General features: G+C 39.6%; 3 protein-coding genes across 9 annotated transcripts in view; 1 reads left to right on the top strand and 2 right to left on the bottom strand.

Moving 5' to 3' along the window:
* fam49bb (family with sequence similarity 49 member Bb) overlaps positions 1–19,104 on the bottom strand; it is a 70,148-nt gene extending 51,044 nt beyond the window's left edge. The window contains exons 1-2 of one of the 2 annotated variants that reach the window (XM_053611588.1): positions 18,736–19,104; positions 10,655–10,778 (exon numbers count right to left, since the gene is read on the bottom strand). The gene's annotated coding sequence lies outside the window, so the exon portion shown is untranslated. The remainder of the gene's footprint in view (positions 1–10,654; positions 10,779–18,735) is intronic. The other variant, XM_053611586.1, reaches the window with a different exon arrangement.
* A 13-nt stretch (positions 19,105–19,117) lies between these two features.
* Positions 19,118–22,146, top strand: eef1a1l3 (eukaryotic translation elongation factor 1 alpha 1, like 3). The gene is made up of 7 exons (XM_053611589.1): positions 19,118–20,027; positions 20,107–20,286; positions 20,409–20,705; positions 20,808–20,958; positions 21,069–21,325; positions 21,568–21,802; positions 22,009–22,146. The coding sequence occupies exons 1-7, from the start codon at positions 19,884–19,886 to the stop codon at positions 22,119–22,121; spliced, it is 1,377 nt and encodes a 458-aa protein (XP_053467564.1). The 5' UTR covers positions 19,118–19,883; the 3' UTR covers positions 22,122–22,146.
* A 284-nt stretch (positions 22,147–22,430) lies between these two features.
* Positions 22,431–25,007, bottom strand: part of asap1b (ArfGAP with SH3 domain, ankyrin repeat and PH domain 1b) — an 89,808-nt gene continuing 87,231 nt past the window's right edge. For all 6 annotated transcript variants that reach the window (XM_053611583.1, XM_053611580.1, XM_053611584.1 and 3 more), the window contains one exon: positions 22,431–23,840. In XM_053611583.1, coding sequence (XP_053467558.1) covers positions 23,766–23,840 — 75 coding nt within the window. In that variant the 3' untranslated portion in view covers positions 22,431–23,765. The remainder of the gene's footprint in view (positions 23,841–25,007) is intronic.

Here is a 25,007-nt window from a genome sequence, read left to right as displayed (position 1 = left end):
TACAGCTAAAGCTGGGAAGAGACCATACCCATCAGGATATAAATGTTTCATCGTAGGATAAAGGCGATCAGTCTGAAGAATTCTGTACCAATTTGCAGTGATATTTTCCTCTAATACAACAAGCGCCTTTTAGATTTATTTAAATACATTTAACCACCTTCTTTTAACACACACAAAAACTATTTGAATGCTGGGAGGAGTGGGGTTTGTGAAGGGGGTTAATGTGAGCTCTAGTATGTTTTTAGACACCGTTCATGTTACTAGCTAGCATGTGTTATCTGTGTATGTAAATCAGTTATTAATTGATAGTTGCCATCATGTCGCTTCACATTTGCTTAAAGTCAAATCCCACTCCATATCGCTTCACCAGCCCCACACACTTTAATTTGTCATAGATGCTATGCTCCAAATCCAGACTCTTAAAACTCCAAATCCAGAACTTAAAAATATTAAGTTCTAACCACGTCATTGCACCAGGTCTCTGTGTGAATGCAAGTGTTTTTATTGGTTGGTGCCAAATCTGAAAATGAACAGTGGCTGGATAAACATTAGCGAATCTATCTGATATGATAAACAAAACAATCTCACTTTACAGAGGAACTAGTCAGACAGGTCAGGGAGCTATACCGAAGCCAGAGGTTTGTGGCAACATTACATGTCATTAAAACGCAGTGAAATTAATGTTAAAATCCTCATAGAGGAAGTTAACCACTTATGACATGTTAACTAAACAAAACTTCAACAGCAGTGAAACGATTTCGTGTGTGGAAATTGCATATGGTGGTATTACTGTATGGAACAAACCACCACTCCACTACTAAAACGTAGTAAAAGATGTCAGAATTTCAGTGCAGTGAATACCACGGCAATGCCACTTCAATTTTTTTTTTGCTGTAGACTGAAGACATTTGGTTTTGAGAGCAAAAGATGAATATGAGAAGAGAGTTTAGAATTTCAGCTTTTATTTCCTGCTATTTATATGTACGTGTTAAATGACATAGAACAATAACACTTTTTGTAACAGATAACCCAATATTGGAACATCTGACTGACAAATGTTTCATGTTACCCAGGTGTGTCCTGTTAGATTGATTGTTTAAACAATAAATAGCTCTGAACATCTATGCTTGGTTTTAGCCTTCGGTTCCATCTGTGAAGACTGCGTTTGTTGTTAAAAAGGATCAGCCAACATGAAGATCAGAGAGCTGTCTATGGGAGAAAAGCAAGCCATTTTGAAGCTGAGAAAAGTGGGAAAATCAATCAGAGACATTGCACAAACACTGGGCATAGCTAATATAACAATTTAGAATGTCCTGGAAATGAAAGAAAAAACTGGTGTACTGAGCAACAGACACTAAATGGATCGGCCAAGGAAAAAAAAAAAACAACAGCTCATGACAGAAAAATTGTGAGGTCTGTGAAGAAAAACCCATAAATAACAGGCAGTGACATCACCAACAACCTCCACGGGGCAGGGGTGAAGGTATCAACACTTCAAGAGCAGAAATATAGAGGTCATAAAACAAGATGCAAACCACTCATCAGCAGTAAGAATCTAAAGGCCAGAATGGAATTCACAAAGAAATACAGAGATGAGCCACAAAAGTTCTGGAACCCAGATTAAAATCTACCAAAGTGATGGAAAGGCCAAAGTGTGGAGGAGAAAGGATCTGCTCATGATCCAAAACATACAAGCTCATCTGTGAGACATGGTGAACTAGGTAGTCACGGCTTGGGTTGCATGTCTGCTTCTGGAATGGAGTCACTAAACTTTATTGATGATGTAACTCATGATGGTAGCAGCAGAATGAATTGAGAAGTCTACAGGATCATTCTGTCTGCCAATTTACACAGAAATTCTTCCAAATTAATTGGGAGGAACTTTATCATCCAACAAGATCATTATCCAAAACACACTGCCAACACAATTAAGAACTTCATCAGGGGGGGAAAGTGGAAGGGTTTAGACTGGCCGAGTCAATCACCAGACCTTAACCCAGTTAAGCAGCATTTCACCCCCTGAAGAGGAGACTAAAGGAAGAAACCCCAAACCAAACAACAACTGAAAGAGGTTGCGGTAAAAGCCTGGAAAAGCGTCACAAAAGAACAAACCAACAGTCTGCTGATGTCAATGAGTCGCAGGCTTGATGTAGTTATTGCAAGCGAGGGATGCACAACCAAATATTAAGTGTTATTTACTTTAATTTACCACAAGACTTATCTGTTCCTATACTTTTGCTCACCTAAAAATGGAGTGTTCCGATACAAAAAGCTTCTATGTTTTAGGCTGTTTAACACATCTAGATGTAAATACCAGGAACTAAAAGCTGAATTCCTAAACTCCCGTCTCATATCCATTTTTTGATCTCAAACCCAAATGTCTTTGGTGTATAGCACAAACATTAGGTGTATGACTTGGCCCTGCTGTTCCAATAGTTTCAGAGAGGACTGTAGCAAGTGTTTAAAAAGAAGAAAAAGATTCACTTTGTATCCAAGTGCCTTTTTGCAGTAATGTGACTGTGAAAATTAGGCTTTAACTATCAGTGATTTTAATTCAATTATATTTGTATAGGGCTTTTAACAATGGACATTGTCACAATGCAGCTTTAGAGAAATCTGTATACAAATTTTACATTTATATATTTATCCTTAATGGGTGTGTGAGTGTGTATGTGATTGTGCCCTGCGATGGATTGGCACCCTGTCCAGGGTGTACCCCGCCTTGTGCCCGATGCTCCCCGGGATAGGCTCCAGGTTCCCCGTGACCCTGAAAAGGATAAAGCGGTATAGAAGATGGATGGATGGATGGATATTTATCCTTACTAAGCAATCCAGAGGTGATGGTAGCAAGGAAAAACTCCTAAATATACATCATAAATAAAAATATACTGTCTGGTTAAATGTGTGAATTGTGAGCTTTAGCACAAGCAACTACAAATAAGACAGCAATAGAGACATGCTCTCTTAAGACCAGGGCTGTCATAGACATAAGTCTTTCCAGTTGTAATAATATACCGACAGTGAGCTTACTCAAACTGATGTGTTCAATGTTCCATTATGTTCTCGGGTGGAGTGCTGAACTTAATATGCAGTATGAACGGAAGACTATTAAAACAGGGTGGGCACAATGCCAAACTCTTTGACACGTCAAAAAGCAGTTCACCCTCAGCTGCTTACTCATAGTCAGACTCATCACTGGATTTGAAACAATCTGATCTTAGACTTTCTAAGTAAATGAGAAAATGTCATTAAAACATTCTTGCTTGAGGGAAAAGGTTCTGTACTGTTTTGCTATTCTAAATCACTCCTAATGATTCCAGCAGTAAAATGTGAAAAAATAAGTACACCCCATGGAAATTGTTGGCTTTTTTGACATATTTGGACAAACATTTGATCATCTTTGAAACAACGCTTGTAAATAAAGTTAATATACTTGAACAACACCACAAGGACAATTAGATTTATTTATTGATCATTTATTCAACATAAATATCAATAGAGGTGCTAGTCTTCTGTGTAAAAAGTAAGTAAATAAGTAATGTGATAGTCTTCTGTGTAAAAACATCGGCTTACTGGAATTTCTGACCACTCTTCCATGCAATATTCTTTCAGTTGCAAGATGTTTGAGGGTTTTCTTGCATGTTCTGCCAGTTTCAAATCCCCCCACGACATTTCAATGGGATTCAAATCCGGGCTTTGACTAGGCCATTCCATAACCCTCCATTTCTTCTTTCTGAGCCGTTCCTTGGTGGATTTGCTGGTGTGTTTAGGATCATTATCCTGTTGAAATGTCCACTTTCAGTTCAACTTCAACTTTTGGACAGATGACCTCACATTTTCTTCAAGAACTCTTTGATATGATGCAGAATTCATAGTTGAATCAATAAATACAAGCTGTCCAGTCTCTGAGGCAGCGAAGCAACCCCAAACCATAACATTTCCACCACCGTGCTTCACAGTTGGTATGAGGTGCTTCTCTTGAAAAGCTGTCTTTTAACTGCACCAAACATGTCTGCTGTTACTGACTACGTTTACATGGACAGCAGTAATCCAATTATTGACCTTATTCTGAGTAAGACAGTTTTGTGATTAAGGTGTTTACATGAGTCACTTTGAGAATATTCCTTTCACGTTCCTGTTTTACATGTTATAGAACATAGTTCGATTATTTGATTTGAAGGTATGATAAATGTAGGAGTGTACTTACTTTTTCCATGTGACTGATCCTTTTTTCATTAATTTAAATTGTAAAAATCACTACAAAAATTCAATTGCATGTCATTTGATAGCGTGTATCAGCTTTATTTGTAGGCACTGTTTCAAAGAGGATCAAAAGTTTGCTTGTCCAAATATGTAAAAAAAATTTGAAAAAAAAAATATATATATTTCCACAGGGTGTACTTATTTTTTCATACGACTGTGTGTGTATATATATATATATATATATATATATATATATATATATATATATATATATATATATATATATTATATAAAATGCACTTATTTATTAAGGATAAATGCAAATCAGTACCGAGTATTGGCCTATGCTGGCCTGAATTGCTTGATCAGTACAAGTTTGGATTTGCCATTTTTTATTTTATGCCATGGCCATGTGATGTTGACTGACATGATGTAGATCTTGCATGTGAACACAGGATACAACTTGTCTTAAAGCATTCTGGCACCACACCTCTGATGTTTCTCCAGGCATTGGAATAAAAGTCTCAGAGTCTCACAGTTACTAAGAGAATGTCAGTATCAGACCTGTATTGGGTATTAGCACACACACAGAGTTCTGATATTGTACTGAAAATGGAAACCGTGGGACTGATGTATCCCTATATATGTACTGTTTGTACAACATTAATCAAGCCTTAGAACGTATCGAACTTTAAATACTTCTGAACACTTGAAAACTTTCTTTGAGTTTTAGCCCCCTGTCCACACGAAAAGAGTGTTTATGGTCACTGAAAATTAAGCAAAATCGCCCTCTAAGGTGGAGAGTTTTAAACTTTTAAAACTCCTTTTTCACTGGTTTTGTGTGGATGTGAAAATGTTTTTGAAAATGCTGAGCTCACAGCATCAACCTGTGTGCCCGTTGCAATTCTGCATGTGTTATGAATGTGCTAGCACTTGTGCCAGGTTGTTAATTTGCCTGTGCCTTGTGGTCTGTCATTTCTTATTTTATAGTGTCTTGTAAAAGGGAGAGCTGAATGCCCCTGCACTTGATCCTCACAGGCTCCACAACATCTTTTCTTCACTTCTTAACCCTCCGCCTCTTCTTTCAAGATAAGAAATTTTCAAGATAATTGGAAAAAAAAAAATCTGCCAGTCCTTCTCTCCTACCCCTATTCCTGCACGAAATGTTCACTCATCCCCTCCTCTTTCTACAGAAGAGATCCTGCGGATCTTGTCCAACAATCCCACCATCGATCCACTGGTCCCATGCTTTGAACAAGGCTCCAGACCATCACACGAGACCTGGTCCCCTTTAGCTCATCCAACATTAATGACGCCATAACATTTGGTCATGTACTGGCTGCATTCAAGACAACAAGTGTTATTCCCATCCTGAAAAAAAGACTCTAAATACATCAGACATCAGCAACTACGAACCCGTATCACTTCTCTCTTTTCTTGAATATGCTGTATACAAATCAACTGTCTCTCGATTTCAGTACAAGGTCCAAGATCCTTCCTGGTCTGGTTTCAAAGAACCACATCCCACAGAAACTGCCCTTGTGGCCATTAATATGAAGCTTTATGTTGCTAGACCAGCCAAACTGTCATCAGTCCTCATCTTCCTCAACCTTTCAGCAGCCTTTGACAGAGACAATCACAAGACTCTCCCATAAATCCTCAGGAGTCTTGGAACTCTTGCCACAACATGGCAATGGTTTGCCTTGGTCACATCAGGTGACATAGAGGAGATCCATATCTGCTCCATGAAAACTTTCCAGTGGTGTCCCACAAGGTTCAGTGCTGGGTCATCTTCTCTTCTTCTTCTTCTTCTTCTTCTATACCATATCCTCATGTGTGTTTCCATACCACTGCTATGCTGATGATACTCAACTCACCCTCTCCTTTCCTTTCCAGACACAAATGTTTCTGCTTGAATCTCACAAAGTCTGGCAGACATCTCAGCAGGGATGGCAACTCATCAGATGAAACTAATCCCAGAAAGATTAAACTGATGTACATCGTTGGAGACACATCACCATGTCCAGATTTTGTGATCTACCTGGACAACTCCCAGATTTCACCATCTGTCACTGCACTTACATCGCTAAACTGACATGCTCACGCAGCTTTCTCCAGTACAACATCAGGAGGATCTGGCCATTTCTATCCACAGAGGCCACTCGGGTGCTTGTTCAGTCTTTTGTAATTTCGAGACTGGACTACTGCAACTCTCTCCTGGCAGGTCTGCCCCTGTGTGCCATCTGAACCCTGCAACTGATCCAGAATGCAGCTGCGTGGAAGTTTTTGACCTTCCAGAGTTCTCCCCATTGCTATGCTCCCTCCACTGGCTTCCTGTAGCTGCCTGCATCAGATGTCAAACACTGATGCTTGCCTACAAAGCCAAATTAGGTTTTCATTACGTTGTAAAGCATCATAAGCAATTGACTTGTCATGCACCTTTATGCATGAACGGGAAGTTTCTGGACTACAGTGGCCCATTTGTAGCCTTTTATCTTTAAGAGAGGTCTGAATATTTATAGCTGCATTAAGTGTCTGCATGCAAAGGCCACTTTGCATGTTACCATGTTCACACAAAGATAACAATTGCACTGTCTATGGTGAAAAGACTGAAAAAAGGAAAACAGAAAACACAAAGTTTTCATATTCAAATGAATAATTTTATTCCAGGACATCAGCAGAGCTCCAGCAGAACTGCATAGTTCATTCTGCATACCAACACTTGTCATAACAAGAGCCAGGAAAAATATGCAGACTGTGCAAAAGTTACTCCACTCTTCCCAGAAGCATTACTATTTAATGTTGATGGGTAACTCTAAATAGCTGGTAGAAATTCTACAAAATCCCTACACGAGTATGGAAAGTCTGAATTTAAAGGTACTTACTTACTTGAAAAAGAGTGAACATTCATGCCTTATTTTCACTGCTTCTGACAAATAACAGCTGATAGACCAGAAGTCATTGATTTTCAGTGGAAAGTCACACACGGGCTGCTGAAAACCACAGCTCTATATGGATGTGAACAATTTCCGATCCAGTTGAGGCTTTAAAAAATTTTTTTAACCTAATAATTGTTGAATGCTTGATTCTGACTGCCGAGAAGGTGTTGATTAATTTCATCAGCATTAACAGAATCTCTGACAGTGAGTTTATACTGAGGTGCTCATTCTAATCATCATGTCTCATCATTTCCACAGACGTAACACAAACTTGAATAGTGTCTAAAAACGTGTTTAATTACATGAAATGGTCATTATATGAAGAAGTGTATGAAATATTTATGGAAGGAGTCTCAGGTCTTGTGTCAGAGCTTTGAAACAGTCAGAGATAAAGCTGTTACTGGTTTCCATACACAGTTGGATAAAGAGAGATAAAGAGGTGCTGTGGTATAAAGAGAATAAAACACTCTGAGGCATGCTGTTACTGGAAAACAATCAACTTCAGGTAGAATCAGAAGTAGTACCCTTAGCTTCATGCTGGGAATCACACCATCTTGTCATTAATTATTTTCCTACAACAGCACATCCTGTGGAGGTTTTATTTCTTGCGTATGCGACTGTGTGGAAGTCGCACATTTCAGTCAAAAATGTGTGCAGGGAGTGAGTTATTATCAATTTTGTACTTTAAATGCCACATTTACTACAAAATTACTCAGATTTTATTAACATACAAATATTTCAGTCAAACTAAGTAATATTTTATATTAAAACACAGTGAAGATGATCATACTTTACAAAGCGGGGTTTGTGTAGCATGTACACACGACAGTGATGCACGAGCACAAACTTATATTTACATCCAAAATGCTCCACTGTCTGCAAAGGGTTGGGGAAACTAGTGCACGTTGCTTAAAAGGTTTAGTTTAATACATTTATGGTCATTGTATGCTGTATTGGCACGATAAAGTGTAACTTCTGTCGTTTATTATAACAGGAGCGATCTATTAGTAAAGAGGCCGCGTTGCTCCTCACTCACAAGGTAGATGCGGTGATAAACAGTGGGAGAGCAAGTAAGATCTGTAATGTCTAATTAAAACACTATGATCAAAGTAAACGCAAGTAAAACAATATGCTTAAAGCCAGTGAGTAACAGAAAGCATCAGGTGCAGTGAAAGGGATATTTTATTATTAATTTAGGATGGTAGTTTAATTGACAGTGCTTTTTTTGTGCAACCATAAAAATAATGCATAAATACTTATATAAACTTATATAGTCTGAAGTTTATATTTGTAACACTAAGTTTGTGGATTTTATTTTAAATAAATGATAAAATTGTATTGAAATTTTGTCCCGTCCCCCCCAATCCGATTAATCGATAAAAAAAACCAACAACTGGCCAATTAATTGATTATGAAAATAATAGTTAGTTGCAGCCCTACTACCAAATACCCAATCCTTACCTTAAACGTGGGTTCAGTGATTTTTATCCCAGAACATAATGTACGGGGGGGAAATAAATATTGAACGCGGCAACATTTTTTTCAGTAAATATATTTCACAATGAGGCTATTCATATTAAATTTTCACCAGACATCAGAATTAACTCAAGAAATCTAGAAATATAAAGAATTCACAACATTAAAGTCCATAAATAAAGTTATGTGTAGTAAAGAGGAATGACACGGGAAAAAAGTATTGAACACGCTAACTGAAATGTATTTAATGCTTAGTGGAGAAGCCTTTGTTTGTAGTGACAGCTTCAAGACACTTCCTGTATGAAGAAATTAATGGGCCGCAGTATTCGGGTGTGATTTTGGCCCATTCTTCTAAACATATTGTCTTTAAATCTTGTTCAATTGGATTCGAGTCAGGTGATTGACTGGGCCATTCTAACAGCTTGATTCCTTTTCTCTGAAACCAACTGAGAGTTTCCTTTGCTGCATGCTTTGGATCGTTGTCCTGCTGGAAGTCCACCCACGTCTCATCTTCATCATCCTGGTGGATGGCAGCAGATTCTTCTCAAGAATCTCCCAGTAAAGGGCTCCATTCATCGTTCCTTCAATTATATGAAGTCTGTACCATGTGATGAAAAACAGCCCCTCACCATGATGCTTCACCTCCAAACTTCACTGTTGGTGTAGTGTTTTTAGGGTGATGTGCAGTGCCATTTCTTCTCCAAACATGGCGTGTAGTATGACAGACAAAAAGTTCAATTTTTCTCTCGTCTGACCAGACTACACTCTCCCAGTATTTCATAGGCTTGTCCAAATGAGTTGTAGCAAATTTTAAACGAGCTTCGACATGCCTTTTCTTTAGTAATGGAGTCTTGCGGGATGAGCGTGCATAGAGGTCATGGCAGTGGAGTGCATTGCCTATTGTTTTCTCTGTGACGATGGTACCTGCTGCCTCCAAGTGTTTCTGGAGCTCTTTCCGAGTGGTCCTTGTGCTACTCTTCTGACTATTCTTCTGACTACCTGGTCAGAAATCTTGTGAGGAGCTCTTGTGCATGGCCGGTTGATGACGGAGTGATGTTGCTTCCACTTGTGGATAACGGCCCCAATGGTGCTTACTGGAGGATTCAGAAGTTTTGAAATACCTCTGTATCCAATTCCATCAATATGTTTCACAACAATACGGTTGTGAAGGTCTTGAGAGAGCTCTTTGCTTTTACCCATCATCAGATGTTTCTTGTGTGACACCTTGGTAACGGAAAGCCTTTTTATAGACCATCAATTTACTAACCCAGCTGATATTAATTTGCACAGATAGGAGGTATAACTACTTACAGATTTCAGCTGGTTTCTTGTCTTACCTTGCCTTGAAGAACTGCTTTTTCTTAGCATGTTCAATACTTTTTACCTTTGAAGTAAATGTGACTTAGTATGCATTATTGTGTGGCAAATATAATTACCCTGCATAATTTTTGACCCAATTCCGTGGCGGCTGTGGCTCAGGTGGTAGAGCGGATTGTCACTAATCGTAGTGTTGGCGGTTCAATTCCCGGCCCACGTGACTCCACATGCCGAAGTGTCCTTGGGCAAGACACTGAACCCCAAGTTGCTCCCGATGGCAAGTTAGCACCTTGCATGGCAGCTCTGCTACCACTGGTGTGTGAGTGTGTGTGAATGGGTGAATGAGAGAGTGTAAAGCGCTTTGGATAAAAGCGCTATATAAGTGCAGACCATTTACCAATTTTGCTATCACAGAAAATAAATCACACATCATAAAATTCTCTGCCAAGTGTTGACATCGCTGGCCTTAAAAATCAGATTGTGACATGCTCACCAGTGTCCACTGCAACCAAAGACATCTAACTACAAAGTCCTGACAGTGTTAAGTTTTATTAAAGTCTCAGAGCTTGACTGCTGCTATGATGTTAGTCTAAAAGTCACCAATGTGAACTGTTTAGGGTTATGCAAAACTCGCATGGCTACAAAAAACTACAAATTCAGTAGTGACAGTGGTGAAATGTAAACAAACCATGCTAATGGACAGAAAAAAATCTCATTACCTCAAACTCTATTTGAAGAATGTTTCGGTTTATGCATCCCTGTTTTCTGCATGAGCCCCGTTTGATGACGTAGTAATTTTCTTTCAATCACAGGTCTATCATTACAGGATCTTCACCTTACAATCTGGCACAGAGAACACGTTATCACATAGTCTGTTATAGACTTCAGCCAAGATTTTATTGAGATTATCTCAAACACTGTGCCAAAGCCGACTTAAGATGTCGCCACATAAATTACCCAACATGCTCTACCAGGAAGCGTTCAACACACTGCTCTATATTACATGTGAAATGTGAAGACATTCTACAAGTCATAATGGTGAAATCAAGTTTGAGGCCCACACTTGCCCTGATTCTCATCATTATTGTATTAAGTGTAATGCTTTTAATAGCCCTCCTGGGCATCACTGCTGCACAGGAAGCGTGCTTTGTTGCAACTAATTATGCAGAAATGTATACATTTCAGTCTCAGTTTATTTATCAAATTTGGTTTAATATTTACTTATCAACCTTGCAATCCACTAAGCATGCAATTAAAATGAATGCTTGTCGTGGCAATCAAGGCAAAATTAGATTTTCTATAGTGACATTTAATGCTGTGGAACATCCACTAAATAAGTTAGTCCCTATTGTCACTTACATTACAGCAGCTATGAACTGTTCTTCCCCCACCAGCCTTTTTTTTTTTTTTTTTAACCTCTGTCTTCAATTTATAAGAAAATTAAATTCGATGTTAGTGAGAAATCACCATGTGCTATGTCTTCAGACTTTCCTGCTGAAAACTTAAATGAACAGCTTTATCTCGGTTAGGAAAATGCTGACACTGGAGACTCCTTCCATTAATGTGATTTAAAGCTGGAACTACTGTCAGAGCTGCTGTTATTAGAAAATACTATAAAACATTTACCACCAATCAGATTTGAGAATGGTAGAATCTATATTTAAAGTACACACTGGAGACACACTGGGTTTCTTTTATAAATCCTTTAGTAAAGTTGTGTGTAAATGTTTGCATAAGCCAAACTGATTAAAAAAAAAATTCCGCCAGATTTACATAAATTTTGGAAATGCTAATTTTCTACGTATGCCTGTTTTCCACTCGTGTACGTTAGCTGATCACTTGGAAAGTGCAAAGCATGCTCCCGACATAGTTCATTTGCATCCACAAAACTCCACAGAAGTTCAAGTGCATAGACAGGAGTATGAAATGAATAATGAGAGTAAAGGCTGAAAGGCAGAAGTGGAAGTTATTCTGACTCACCTCTATGACAATAAAAATATTTAATAATATATAATGCGAATAATAATAATAATAATAATAATAATAATAATAATAATAATAAGTAGTAAGCATTAAATCTTCTGCCAACTGAGGCATATGTTTATAGCTATAGCCGTGGGCAGACAGACCGGCCCATCCTCCATTTATACAGCACTAGTATGATATATATATATATATATACACACACACATACATACACACACACACACACACACACACGGTTGCAATCAAAATTATTCAAACCAAACCCCTGCATAGAATCCCTCACAACAGCACACATATGCAGACCAGGTGTTGTCTCAAGCACACCTGATGTAACTAATCAAGGGCTTCATTAGCTGCAGCAGGTGTGCTTGAGTTGGAACACATGAAATACCTGAACTGGCTATACAAATAAATTACTTTGTATCCAGCTTCATAAATGAGAACCACCATGAGCAAAAGCCCAACGGTGTCACAGCTGTCCGTGGCCACGCCCTCTGCAAGGCATCACTCTCACCCCTGTAAGGCAGAGCAACACTAGTCTGTGAACAGTGTACAGTATGTTCACAGAGCGCAGTTAGTGTTCTCCTCCGAGTGCGTTATAGTGCCTTGTGACACAGCATAAGCAGTCGTGGGCTTCACATGTCTCTCATGTTGCAGAGGAATGGCCTTCACCCTGACTGGTTGGTAGCTGTCATGTGACAGGGGAGCGCTAGTAAATAACCAAATTGGGAGAAAATGGAGTAGAAATCCAACCAAAGTGCAGAAATAGACCAAATGATATTACTGGGTGTGTCTTAGCAATCCATATGGGCTTTAGCGTTGTTTTTTTTGTGATTGTTGTAGCCTAAAATGCTTGATTTTGCAGCGGCTTTTTTAAAAATTAGAGTTTTTTATGTTGTTGTTTTGGTTTTTTTTTGCGGAATTGAATTACCTGAACTGACTACTTGAATTGGCGAAATTGTTTTGCACGCTCTTTCACAGTGATGTTTGTTGGTAAATGAGACCTTTTAGCTGTACTCATGTTCGATGCACATGAATCGAAGGGGGCGTTGGCTTAATGTAAACTGTGTTGATGACATCACATTACACACCTTGGCACAGATCTGGGGAAAATCTGGGGTAATTTAGAAAAATTGCAAGCTCCTGCGAGTATTGCAGAGTTTCCTTGATATTGTGTTAATTTCTGCGAACGCAAAGCCGCAATATTCTGGAGGGACCGTCTAGGAAGGAGTCAAACAACAAAACACTCTCTACAGTTTGCAGAATGGACTATAAAGTGGGTGTCGTGTGAAAGAAATCATTCTGAAAACACCGTCTCACCCTGTGTTCACACCAGTGACGGGCGACCGATAATTTCCAACGCACACCGTGTGGAACGATTTCAGTGACAGCATCACAGTGTGACATTTCATTTACCTTTCAACTGAAATTTTTCCAGTTCAATGCAAATTAGTTATAGTTATAGACATCGTAAAGCAACACTTCTAAGCGTTTGGCTGGAATGATGCCTAGATCAAGTCCATGTCGCATGTGGTGCCACATTTTTCGGTTCCCCACTCGCACCTTTAGCTCATACCTGTAACTATTCTGATTTACTGTTTGACATGCAAAAATAGAAGAAAAAAAATGTGTGACTGTAGTTTATTCTTTTCCTCATTAAAACATATAAAGAGACATTATGAAGAAAAAATAAATATTTGAAGGAAGAAGCAGAGCGTATGCAACAAGTTCAGAGCATGTAGCAGACGTCTAATTTGTGTTTAACCTTCACAAGCAATTACACTTTGGCTACTACTGTTTCTTATAAGAACAAGCCACAAATAATATCAGTGGAGACACAAGAGACGTGTGGCCGGTCACTTCCAGTCACACGTGTGTGGGGCAAGAAGGGAACAACATAGCAATGGACAACTCGGTCATAAAGACTCAGGATGCATGTGGGCCAAATCGGTTCTAAATTCATTTCAGAAATGCTTTTATTACACAAGGACAGATTAATCAATGTAATATGTTACAAGCCCTATCATGTAACACTTGATTAGATGACAACAGCTGGCCCAAAGTACCACACATAATATATAAAAGGAAACATAAGGCCCTAGAGTAACATACCAAGAACAAAACCGTACCCATACCCGTGTTACGCCACACGTAGCGTATAGTAATTAGGCAAAAATTTGCGGCGGGATAAGGTAAAGCTGCTGGCTTTTCTAGCTACTTTTAAGTAGTGAGGTTTTTACACATTTGGTAAGACAATGTTATTACACACTGGAATATTTCTCAATATCTGAAACCTTGTTACCTATTGCCTAAGGCACACTGATCAGAGTTAACTCTCATTACAAACTCTCCACCTCTACGCATACATTTCACAACAAACCCTAGTTACATTTTAGGAAATAAGTCGGTGTAAAAGCCACTGACCACACCTGCAAAACTCTGAAGAGCGTTTCTTTACACTTCTCTTTATTCTGCACAAAATCAGAAAAAGACCATCAAAAAGTCATTTTTCTGTTAATTCTAAATTTTATTACTAATATTTCACATAAAACATAGAAAACACTCGAGTTTAGTCAGATAAACAGCAACACATTTGGTTTAAAATACGCTGTAATGAGACACATCACCAGAAGGCACCTCGCTAGCGTCATCATACACAGCCAGCGTAACTAGCCAGCCAAATTACCGCAATATAAAGTGCTCCTTACGGGGAATAGAATGCTTTCTTGGTATCCAATGTTGTTGTTTTTTTACTGGACTGCTGCTAAGCACCTTCTTCTGTAATCATGGTATTACCCAAGGGAATGGAGTGAAATCGAAAATATAATTCTTTTTTCGACAGCTATTGTAGCATCCCACAGCACAGCACATCGAAGGCATACTGATTCTGGTCAGTAACTGCTGAATCTTTCAATCATAAATATGCATAAATATACCGGGATCATACAACAAGGAATACTGGGCACAAGCAGGTAGAATTCGCCCTGGATAGGACGCCAGTCCATCACAGGACAATACTCACACACCCACTCAAACCTATGGCAATTCAGCACTGCCGATCTGCCTATCTGTATGTTTCTGGATAATGGGAGAAGACCAGAGAATCCAGAGAAAACCCACACAAACACAGGGAGAACATGTGAAACTTCACACAGACAGTAACCCAAGCTTAGGATTAAAGCAAGGACTCGGAAACTGACACTGACGCCGAAATGCTACACGCCGCCCCCCATGCCACCCCCAACAGTATTCATTAAATATTTATAAACTTGTCGATATAAGTCTCTGTCATAAAACTAACTACGATTTCAGACCCAACAGTTTACGTTCCAAAACAAAAAACAGAAAATAAACGCTTACAAATTTCAGTTCTGATCTAACCCTACCCATATTCTACAGACAATATAGAACAATGAGGACGAGAGCAGAATGAATTCACGCAGGGACAGAAGAACAGGAAGAGGAGAAGAAAAGCCTCCCCTCACCCAAGACGACGAGAACATCACACTGAATTTTCTCTATTTGATGTAAACCTCAATGATTCAGGCGTATAGTGCGACAGCTCCGGCCTCAGTTCATCATTTCACTGTGAACAACGTGGTTTGTTGAAGACGTTCATATGCAGGAGCGGAAAAATAAATCTATTAGCTAGACCACAAGGTAAGTGTCAGCTCCAGTGGGATTTCCTAATCCCGTGTTCTGGATGTAATTGATGTAGTTTGTGTTAGCAGAGTGGTTATATATGAGGATTTTTTTAAATCCTCGTACGGTTTTGAGACATTCACGGGAATTTAAGAGTCGAAGCGCCATTTTCTGATCTGAATACAAATTCAAGCACGGAGTTTGAAGAGGAAGCAAATGAGTGAATGGTAAAAAAAAGCAGAACGGTGAGAAAAGAAAAGATAAACAAACCAAATATAACATTAAAGTGGTTGTTTTTGTACATTTCCCCATATATACAGTGTTTTTTTGGGTGTAAACATGTTGTACAGTATTAGAAAGGAATAAATGCCTGCTGTATGAAAAACAGTCAGGACTCTTCAGGCTTAGGCAGTAAAGTTCTTGGTGTAGAAATATAACACAGACATACAGGTAACCGCTTAAAGGGTTCTTCGTTTCTTTATTTGTTTATCTATAAGTCTATCTATCTAATACAAGTGCTGCAACACCCTCAGCACTTGTATTTCCCAAATCCGTGGATACACATTTACAACCAAATTTACCAGAAACTACTTTTATGTTCAAGGGCAAGGATAAATTCATGAGATTAGGACAAGATCGTCGTCCTGTTTAAATGAGGCTGTCTAGTTAGAGCAGCAGACACACTCCCAGTGTTTTCGTAGAAGAGTGTACTTCCACATCACAACCACGCGGAGTTCTGCTAACCCTGCTTTGACCACATGTTCGGTAGCACGTCGGGGTTCATGCGCAGTGCATCAACGCGTGTTGGTGACTGGCTCGGGTCGATGCAGCGGCTGCCAAAAATAAAGATGTGTCCAGACTCAAATATCATCTTTTACGTGTACTGCAAGAGAACACCTCAGCTCATAGCCAAAATGTTATCCAAAGACATCCGGCCATTTTGCCAAGGGTGCAAACACAACATGCTATATCAGAGACATTTAACAAAGTCTGAATAATCAAATTAAGGGTTTAATTATGCTAGCTACCACTTTTCAGCCATGTTAGTTCATTTGCCAGGCAAGCAAGACATGATCTATTACTACAGATGATGATAAATACATCGAATCTATATAGCAAGTGAGTTAGTCACATGATCCTAGATCCAAGATGAACTTTTATTCAACTTTTCCACACTGGTGCAACTGAAAGGATGAATTATAAAAAACACAAATAATAATAAAAAAATACATACAGAAATATGCACACATGTTTATTTGATGTCAGTCAACAACTGGAGTTAGACTTGTATAATAAGCGAGTTGCTTTTAAAAGGGTTTTCCGTTCTGATCTCAAGATAGGGAAGCATGTCGAAATTCCTGTAAGTGGAAATCACACACAGGCCACAGGCAACAATAAAGTCGATATTAGTTTGAGAAAGACAGTGGAGGATTACTTTACGGTTCTTTGCTAGTGACAGAATGCTGGGAGTTTAATTCCGACCACTGTTGAGCAAGAACCTTATCCCTCAACTTCTCAGCTGTGCGATAGGATTTGATTCTGCCTTCGGTTAAAAGTGAAATGTAAATGACCGTCAAACAGATGTCATACTGACAACACCAAAAGCAATGGTAATTCTACACATATTTCATTATTTGTTATTTCAATGGTTCAGTCCTAACATGCGGCATCTGTTCCTACATGGACACCATTCGCATTAACAGTGATGGCAAAAACTTACACGCTGAAAGCCTGTCAAAACATGCTAGTCTACAGAAGGAAAGGCAGCAGACCTGATCACTCCACCCTGCCTTGAACTGTGATGGTGCAATGGAGCCTCGTACCATGGCATTTTTATTTTTTTTTATTTTTCATGATGCCACCTTCATGTAGCAGGAATGAAATGCAAGCATTCAGCATCCTCCCACTCGCACAGATGGGATGCCTTACAGAACAAATGGCCATGCTGGGAGCACTAGTCAATTTGGCTATGCTGCACACACACACGCTGACACATAACGTCTCATAACCGCCAGCACATGGACTTCCTGTATGCTTTTAGCTTCCACTTTCAAAGCCTTACCTTACCATACCATAAAAGGGGAAGAAGGCTTAGCAAATAACATAGCAGCTGGGATAACACGAATTCGCCTAGTGTCAACTCGGAACTGTTCATTTATATAAAAGTCATAAGATGGTAATGTCCTTATCTGTCTGAAAAATATAAAAATCCAAATGAAAGCCTAATATGATGATTTATGAAGCTGACTCATCTAAAGCTCCAGAGATAATAGTTGGTGGTTTAGTTTTGGGTTTTTGGTTTTAAATCACACAATGAGTAATAATAATAATAATAATAATAATAATAATAATAATAATAACAACTTTATTCATTGAATAAATACAGTACAACACATCTTAAAATCTAGACACACTCTGGCTTAACCACACTGTGATATTATTAAGCACAAAGCCACTACTCTCTGCTCAGGTTCACATTCAGGTCTCTTGAAAAGGAGAATGTAAAAAGAAGAAGTTGTACAGATCTGTCGCTTCTGCCAACAAGTTATTATTTCTATTCTTTTTTTTATACATATCTGCATAACTGATGTCCACTAAAAGGAAGAACTATCATCAGGAATTCCTATTAGTAGTACATGAAGACTTACAATAACATCATTTTAGTTCCCACACACACACACACACACACACACACACACACACCTGTGCTTGACCTGATTTGGACTGTCCTTGATTAATTGCTATAAGAAGAGAATATTAATGTAATTTCCAGCTACTAAATAAAAATCAGATGTCCTGCCTAGCAGTAAGTTCAGACTGACATGCTGGAACAACAGCAGCCTGTTTACCTCAGGCACCGTTATACTATTGTCCAGGACAAAACAACGACATGTGAGCTCTCGAAACATCGACCTGCACCAAACTACAGCTATAAAAAAAAAAAATATTTGAAAAAGCGCTAGAATTTATCAGAAGACTGTTAAAGCGCCAGATTTCACAAGTTCTCCATGTCTTCTCAACAAGCAGGTCCTCAGTCACACGCCGCTTCATTCACTGTAGCTGTCTCTCCTTATGAACTCTCCCCAGTTAAACCCCACTGTTTATCCAAACCACAACACAGCCAAATACCTCGTGACCGGAATAAAGCATCCAATTTGAAAAGGAAACATACCTTGACGTATAAATGTGGTAGAAACGTTTAAAAGCCCAATTCCGACGCCTAAGATCCGGGAAGTGTGATTTACTTCTCTCTCTCTCACTTAGCTGTCTAACTGCTATTTCCGGGTTGGTGTGACGTCATCGCACTGTCCTCGAACAGGTTCAAAAGCAACGAGCCATTAAAAAGCACAACAATAAAAATGTCTCTCTTTTCTCTTTTCTCTCTCTCTCTCTCTCTCTCTCTCTCTGTTCTCACGCACTGACTACAAGTGTTTACAGTAAATAAGGTCTTGTGCTGAATATCTGCTCATCCGTCCTGCTATTGGCGTTCATACAGTAGCAGAGACACGGGGGGGTGATCTACCACCCCCTGTGGTTTAAGCGAGTAATTGCGCCAGCGCCACACCTGATACGTCCCGTTATTTAGGGCAGTGTTTCCCAGGCGTGCTCCTGGAGTGCGCATGCGCAGCACAGGGTCGTTTTCCTCAGCTCTAATACGAGCATTTGGACTTCATGAAGGCTTGTTAATGATTCCAGGTCTTTATGGTAGTTATACATGCAACAACTAAGACGGCATATTGGAGCAGTTAAAATAGTACTGGCTAGATCACAGATTCCCATCCGCGGTCCTGCATCCTGCCCGGCACAGTTTAGGGGTTTCCTTGCTCTCCGTCGCCCTCTCCGGAAAGACTGTTTATTAGCTAATTAATGGGATCAGGGTGAACGCAAATGCAAGGGGTACTCCAGGACCAGGGATGGGAACCTATGTTTAAAAATAATATATTGTGTCTTAAGTATTAGGGAAACCAGTAATCTGTGTAGGAGATGGGGTAATCCAGGACCAAGGTTGGGAACCTGTGTGCTGTTAATACAGATCCACTAATTGTTAATTGGACAGCGGTTTAAAATGCAGCCTAAAAGGTGTCATTAGTGCACGCACTCAGGTAGATGGGTGTGTCCCTCTCTAGCGCTCTTTTGACCAACTGGCAAATCAGCGCAATTGTAAGCGCACCTGAGATGCATTATAGTGCTGTATTTAACTGAAGCTTTAGCTGCGCTCTGTTTAAACCTTTTTGTGCTCTTTAAGTAAAGGTTCCTCGAGCTTCACGGTTTAATTTGCGCTAGGATTTTCCCCTCTCTAGGAACTGAATAAACTCCGACATGGGGAGAGAGAAGATACACATCAACCTTGTGATCATTGGCCATGTTGACAGTGGGAAATCGACTACTACGGGCCATCTTGTTTATAAATGCGGTGGTGTTGACCCAAGAACCCTGGAGAAGTATGAGAAAGCTGCAGCCCAGGTCGGTGTCTGTATGTTGGTTATTTGTGTCTTCTTTTCCCCAAAAAAATCAGGGTGACTTTATTAAACACTCTTTCCAGATGGGGAAAGGTTCCTTCAAGTATGCATGGGTTCTTGACAAGCTGAAGGCAGAAAGAGAGCGTGGCATCACCATTGATATTTCCTTGTTGAAGTTCAACACTCAGAAGTATGTGTTCACTATAATTGATGCACCTGGTCACCGGGACTTCATTAAGAACATGATTACAGGAACTTCTCAGGTAATGTCACTAAACCCAAAAGTGTTTCAGGATGCAGACTTCTTTTAAAATTAATTAAAAACATTTTTTTTTTTTTTTTTTACTGATTTAAGTGATTTGTTAAGTGACTAATTCTTCTGCAGGCTGATGCTGCTCTGCTGGTTGTCTCTGCAGCAAAGGGTGAGTTTGAGGCAGGCATATCCCGCAATGGGCAGACAAGGGAGCATGTCTTGCTGGCTTACACACTCGGAGTCAAGCAGCTTGTAGTCTGTGTCAACAAAATGGACCTCACTGAGCCACCTTTCAGCCAGAAACGCTATGAGGAGGTAGTGAAAAATGTAACTGTTTTTATCAAGAAGATTGGTTATGACCCAACTGCAGTGCCCTTTGTACCCTTATCTGGCTGGTGTGGTGACAACATGCTTGCACCTTCACAGAAGGTATTCCAGTCATCTTATTTCAATTCAATGTTCTTAAAACATGGTTTTTGTTGCCATAGTGTAAAGGCTGTAGATAACTGTATATTGAACCTGTTCTGCTAGATGTCTTGGTTTAAAGGCTGGAAGATCAAGAGAAAGGATGGCTTTTCAAGTGGCAAGACACTGTTAGAAGTGCTTGACTCATTGTACCCACCAGTGCGCACTGCCAGCAAGCCTCTTCGTCTACCACTTCAGGATGTCTACAAAATTGGGGGTTGTGCTTATGAGCTAATCACCCATTCCTTGCACTAAATGTTCATTTTGGACCTAATTTTGGTCTGAGTGAACCCAAGGCTTACAGTTTCTCCACCTCTTTTTGACTAGGAGTTGGCACAGTTCCTGTGGGCAAAATTGAAACTGGGATTCTGAAGCCTGGGATGGTTCTGACCTTCTCACCAGCTAAGCTGACTGCAGAGGTTAAATCCATTGAGATGCATCACCAGGGGCTGCAGACGGCCCTGCCTGGCCATAATGTGGGCTTCAACATCAAGAATGTGGCAGTCAAGAACTTGAGACGTGGAGATGTTGCTGGTAATGCCCAGCAAGACCCACCATCTGATGTCAATAGCTTTATTGCTCAGGTAATGTGTAGATACAACAACCTCCAGATATTACCAGTAAGCTCTGACTGGAGCTGTATAATCACTTGAACTGAATCATACTTGACCTTTATAGTGGTTAGTCAATGTTTGTAATGTTAAGGTCCTTACTCGTATATGTATATGCACCAAGGTTCTTGTTCTAATGTGTGTATTTGAATGGGTTGGGATTTGGAAAGGGCATATGTGGTAAATGATTGGGATGTATCCTCCTCCTCCCACAGGTTATTATTCTCAATCACCCTGGCAAAATCAAAAGTGGTTACTCTCCAGTGCTGGACTGCCATACCACCCATGTGACCTGTAGCTTTGCAGAGCTGCAGGAGAAGCTTGATCGTCGCACAGGGAAGAAACTGGAAGACATTCCTCCTTTCTTGGTCTCTGGGGATGCTGCCACAGTCAAATTTGTTCCCATCAAACCCCTCTGTGTGGAGAGCTTCTTCAGCTATCCACCTTTAGGTGAGGTCTGGTCACTTCACTAGCTTGCCACCCGTAGCTCTGACCGCTGGATGTAACACACCTGATGTGTCCTTAGCTGTCTATCAGATGTGCAGTAAGATGGCTTTCTAGAAGGGTTGGTAATTGGGTTATTTCATGAAAGGGATTTCTCTGGGGATAGGGACAGTAATGTTGCATGCTGCTAGAACTTTCTCCATTCCTTTCAGGGCGGTTTGCAGCAAGGGACCTGAAGCAGACTGTTGCTGTTGGGGTGATCAAGTCAGTGGAGAAGGTGGATCAAGCAAGAAGGACTGCACAAAAAGCTCAAGTATTAAAATGAGTTGATCATTTAGACCTTATTACATGCCTTTGTTTACCAGCAGTCTGGTATTTAAACCTTAAGAGGTTGAATTTGAGTTTTATTATTACACAAATTTTTGACTTGCAAATTGAGATGCTGCTTTTTGTTGAGAGCCATGGTGAACTTGTGCCATGAATACTGATGTCCTTGAACTGAGGAATTTTGTTGCTAGACTGCAAAATAAATTTGATTTGTCTTGTGTGCATTTCTGATTTCCCTTTGTATTTCATCAAATTTAAGCCTGATGGGTGTAACTTCTAAGCTGTATTTAGTTTACAGAGGGTAGTTTATTCTAGCACTTAACAGATGGTCTCTTGAGCAATGTCAAATGTGTTAACAGCCAGGCTTGGGCTCTGAGTGTTCATGGCAAATTATAATACTACAGTTGGATTAAAATTGCCAAGCTGTGCTGCTGTAAGGACCTGGAGTGACTATTTCAAACTTTAATACATGACACACCTCATGGTAAAGTGACATAACACCATCCACTGGCCTTAAACCTTCCATCTAAAAGGGCATTTTATTTAGTCTCTTACAACTGATTACATATGAACAGTGACAAACTTGTCATGTTAAATAGAGCTTGATGCACAGCAAGTAGTTTTGCTCTAGGCTTATGCTATTGTTTCCTTTGCAATAACCTGAGTGTCCCACTAACATCTCCCTGCCTTCACAGTCTGGCATGATAAATTGCTCACAACTATCTTTGACGATGGTGCTGCATGATCTGGCATGGCTACTGCCACAAAAACATTAAAATTCTTCAGTACATCACTTTGAAATCAACCAAAAATTTTGTGCATGGAATGCTTCAAGTATCAGCCACCTTACTACCTTCAACGTGCGTTCATAAACAGGGCGAGAAAGTTACAGGACAGAAGCACATCAATGAGTCCCATTTAAAAAAAAAAAAAAAAAAGTAAAACAAATGTCACTTAAAGAAGAATGGCTAGCTCTAGATCACTAGATGTGGTTGCTAACAGAGAACCAGGCCACACATGATCTAACAGGTTCCCTTATGTCACAAGCAAAACAAGAGGGAATAATTTGACATCACAACCAGTCATGACTCCATCACTGGAGGTGCTATAGTGGTATGTTAAGAGATGTGGAGATAAACAAGCAAGTGGTCACTTCAGCCCCTTACTGTGTGCCATTTGAGATACAATACCAACAATCATCAATTTGCATTTACACTTCACTGTCTGTACAGTACTGGCCCCGGTATGGACGGCTGGCAGGCAGAACACAAGTATACACAGTTTACTTTCTTGCCACTCTAACACAGGTTTGCATATTTACACACAACACTAACTCCTGTGTATATTGTGTGCAGCCAACAACACTATGTACAGTTATTATATACAAAAGCACTGAAAAACAGCTGAAGTGAAGGATGTGGTTAAATGCTGGGTGCAGTTTCAGCTGTGCTGAACAGGAATGGAAACACTGGGAAGCTAGATACTCATCATTCACATCGCACCTCTGTGGTGGGGAGGACGCTAATAAGAGGTTTCAATTTTTGCATCTTTTTGTGGTGCTTATTTTCTTGTTTTAAAAGTCAGTGGAGGTTCCAACAGCTATTTACAGGTTTCTCTTTAGTCGAGATGATCACGGTGGGCGTCAGTCAGACAGGATATGCACAAAGGACATGGGGAAAACACCCTTTCTCTCCGGCTGTCCTTCTATATGTCCAATCTGAGGAGAAAGAAAAGACAAAAAATAGACAAGATGAATACATTTTGTCATTTTAATGTTCTTTTGTTAGGAAACACTTGAACGTGCCACATTACAGCTGACACATGATAAAGAAGTCCACTAAATTTTGGAACATGGCTGTAAGGATCTGCCCATTCAAGCCCAAGAGCATTAGGGAGGTCAGGGCTCTGTGCAAGCCATTCGAGTTCTTCCACCCCGAGCTTGACGAGATGTGGACTGTGTGCAGCAGGGTGTCGTCAGGTGGGAATTCTTAAAGCTTCTAGCATACAGAAACATTCTAAGCAATTGTGTGCTTCAAACTTTCTGCAACAGATTGGGGAAGGCCTACACATGGGTGTGATGTTCAGGTGTCTGCATACTTCTGGTCATATAGTGTATGTGAAAATAATTATTTTATTTTTTTTATACTTTATATGTAAATATATATATAACGATAAGCAAGGCTGCACAACACAATGAAATACAAATTTGTCTTTAAAAACGTTTTATCTTAGAATTGAGATCACAATTCAGTAGGAATACAATGTACATATACTGCATTTTTACATTACCACTGTAGCTACATTTTCCTGTCAATGAATGTCAGTGAATGTCAATTATGGCTCATGTGCATTGTGAATGACTGATTTGAAGGCACATTTTCACTGCAATAGACTAAATCCTGAGCAAAAACAACTGCTATTTAGTATAAAACATTACTCATATTAAGGTGTCAAGAGTGCAGAATGTCCTCCCAGAGTTCAAAGAAAGTCAGCAATAATAACAAATGGTTAAATAATTAGCTGGGGCAATGGTTCTGACAACAAACCATTAGAAAAAAGATTGAGTGAAATAAGGAGAGCACAAAAATCGACCTTGATGAACACGCTCTACATGTCCGTTTTGTTTTGCCGAGCAAGGCATGACTCACTCACCTCATTCATTCAGCTCGTACACTTGGTCATGTGTTTACTAATTAGGGAACGCAATATTCAGTACATAAGATTAAACATCAGGGTAAGACAAAATTATTCTCTCTCAAATGTTTGTATAATCCAAACCAAATACTATTTTTCTGGATGCCAGTCACCAGAGGTAGAAGTGAAAGTGATTTTGACTCGTGTCTATGCCAATAAAATATATATTACTTAGCAGAATAACAACATC

The sequence above is a fragment of the Ictalurus furcatus genome, chromosome 23 (assembly GCF_023375685.1).
Source record: "Ictalurus furcatus strain D&B chromosome 23, Billie_1.0, whole genome shotgun sequence".
Lineage (NCBI taxonomy): Eukaryota > Metazoa > Chordata > Actinopteri > Siluriformes > Ictaluridae > Ictalurus > Ictalurus furcatus.
The sequence above is the reverse complement of the archived record's forward strand: the minus strand, read 5'-3'. Positions and strand labels throughout refer to the sequence as shown.

Bases quoted from the DNA above. Each gene is read 5' to 3' on its own strand.
- eef1a1l3 (XM_053611589.1), top strand. From the start codon at position 19,884: ATGGGGAGAGAGAAGATACACATCAACCTTGTGATCATTGGCCATGTT. The intron at 20,706-20,807 runs GTATTCCAGTCA...CTGTTCTGCTAG, and splicing joins TGCTTGCACCTTCACAGAAG to ATGTCTTGGTTTAAAGGCTG. The intron at 21,803-22,008 runs GTGAGGTCTGGT...CATTCCTTTCAG, and splicing joins CTTCAGCTATCCACCTTTAG to GGCGGTTTGCAGCAAGGGAC.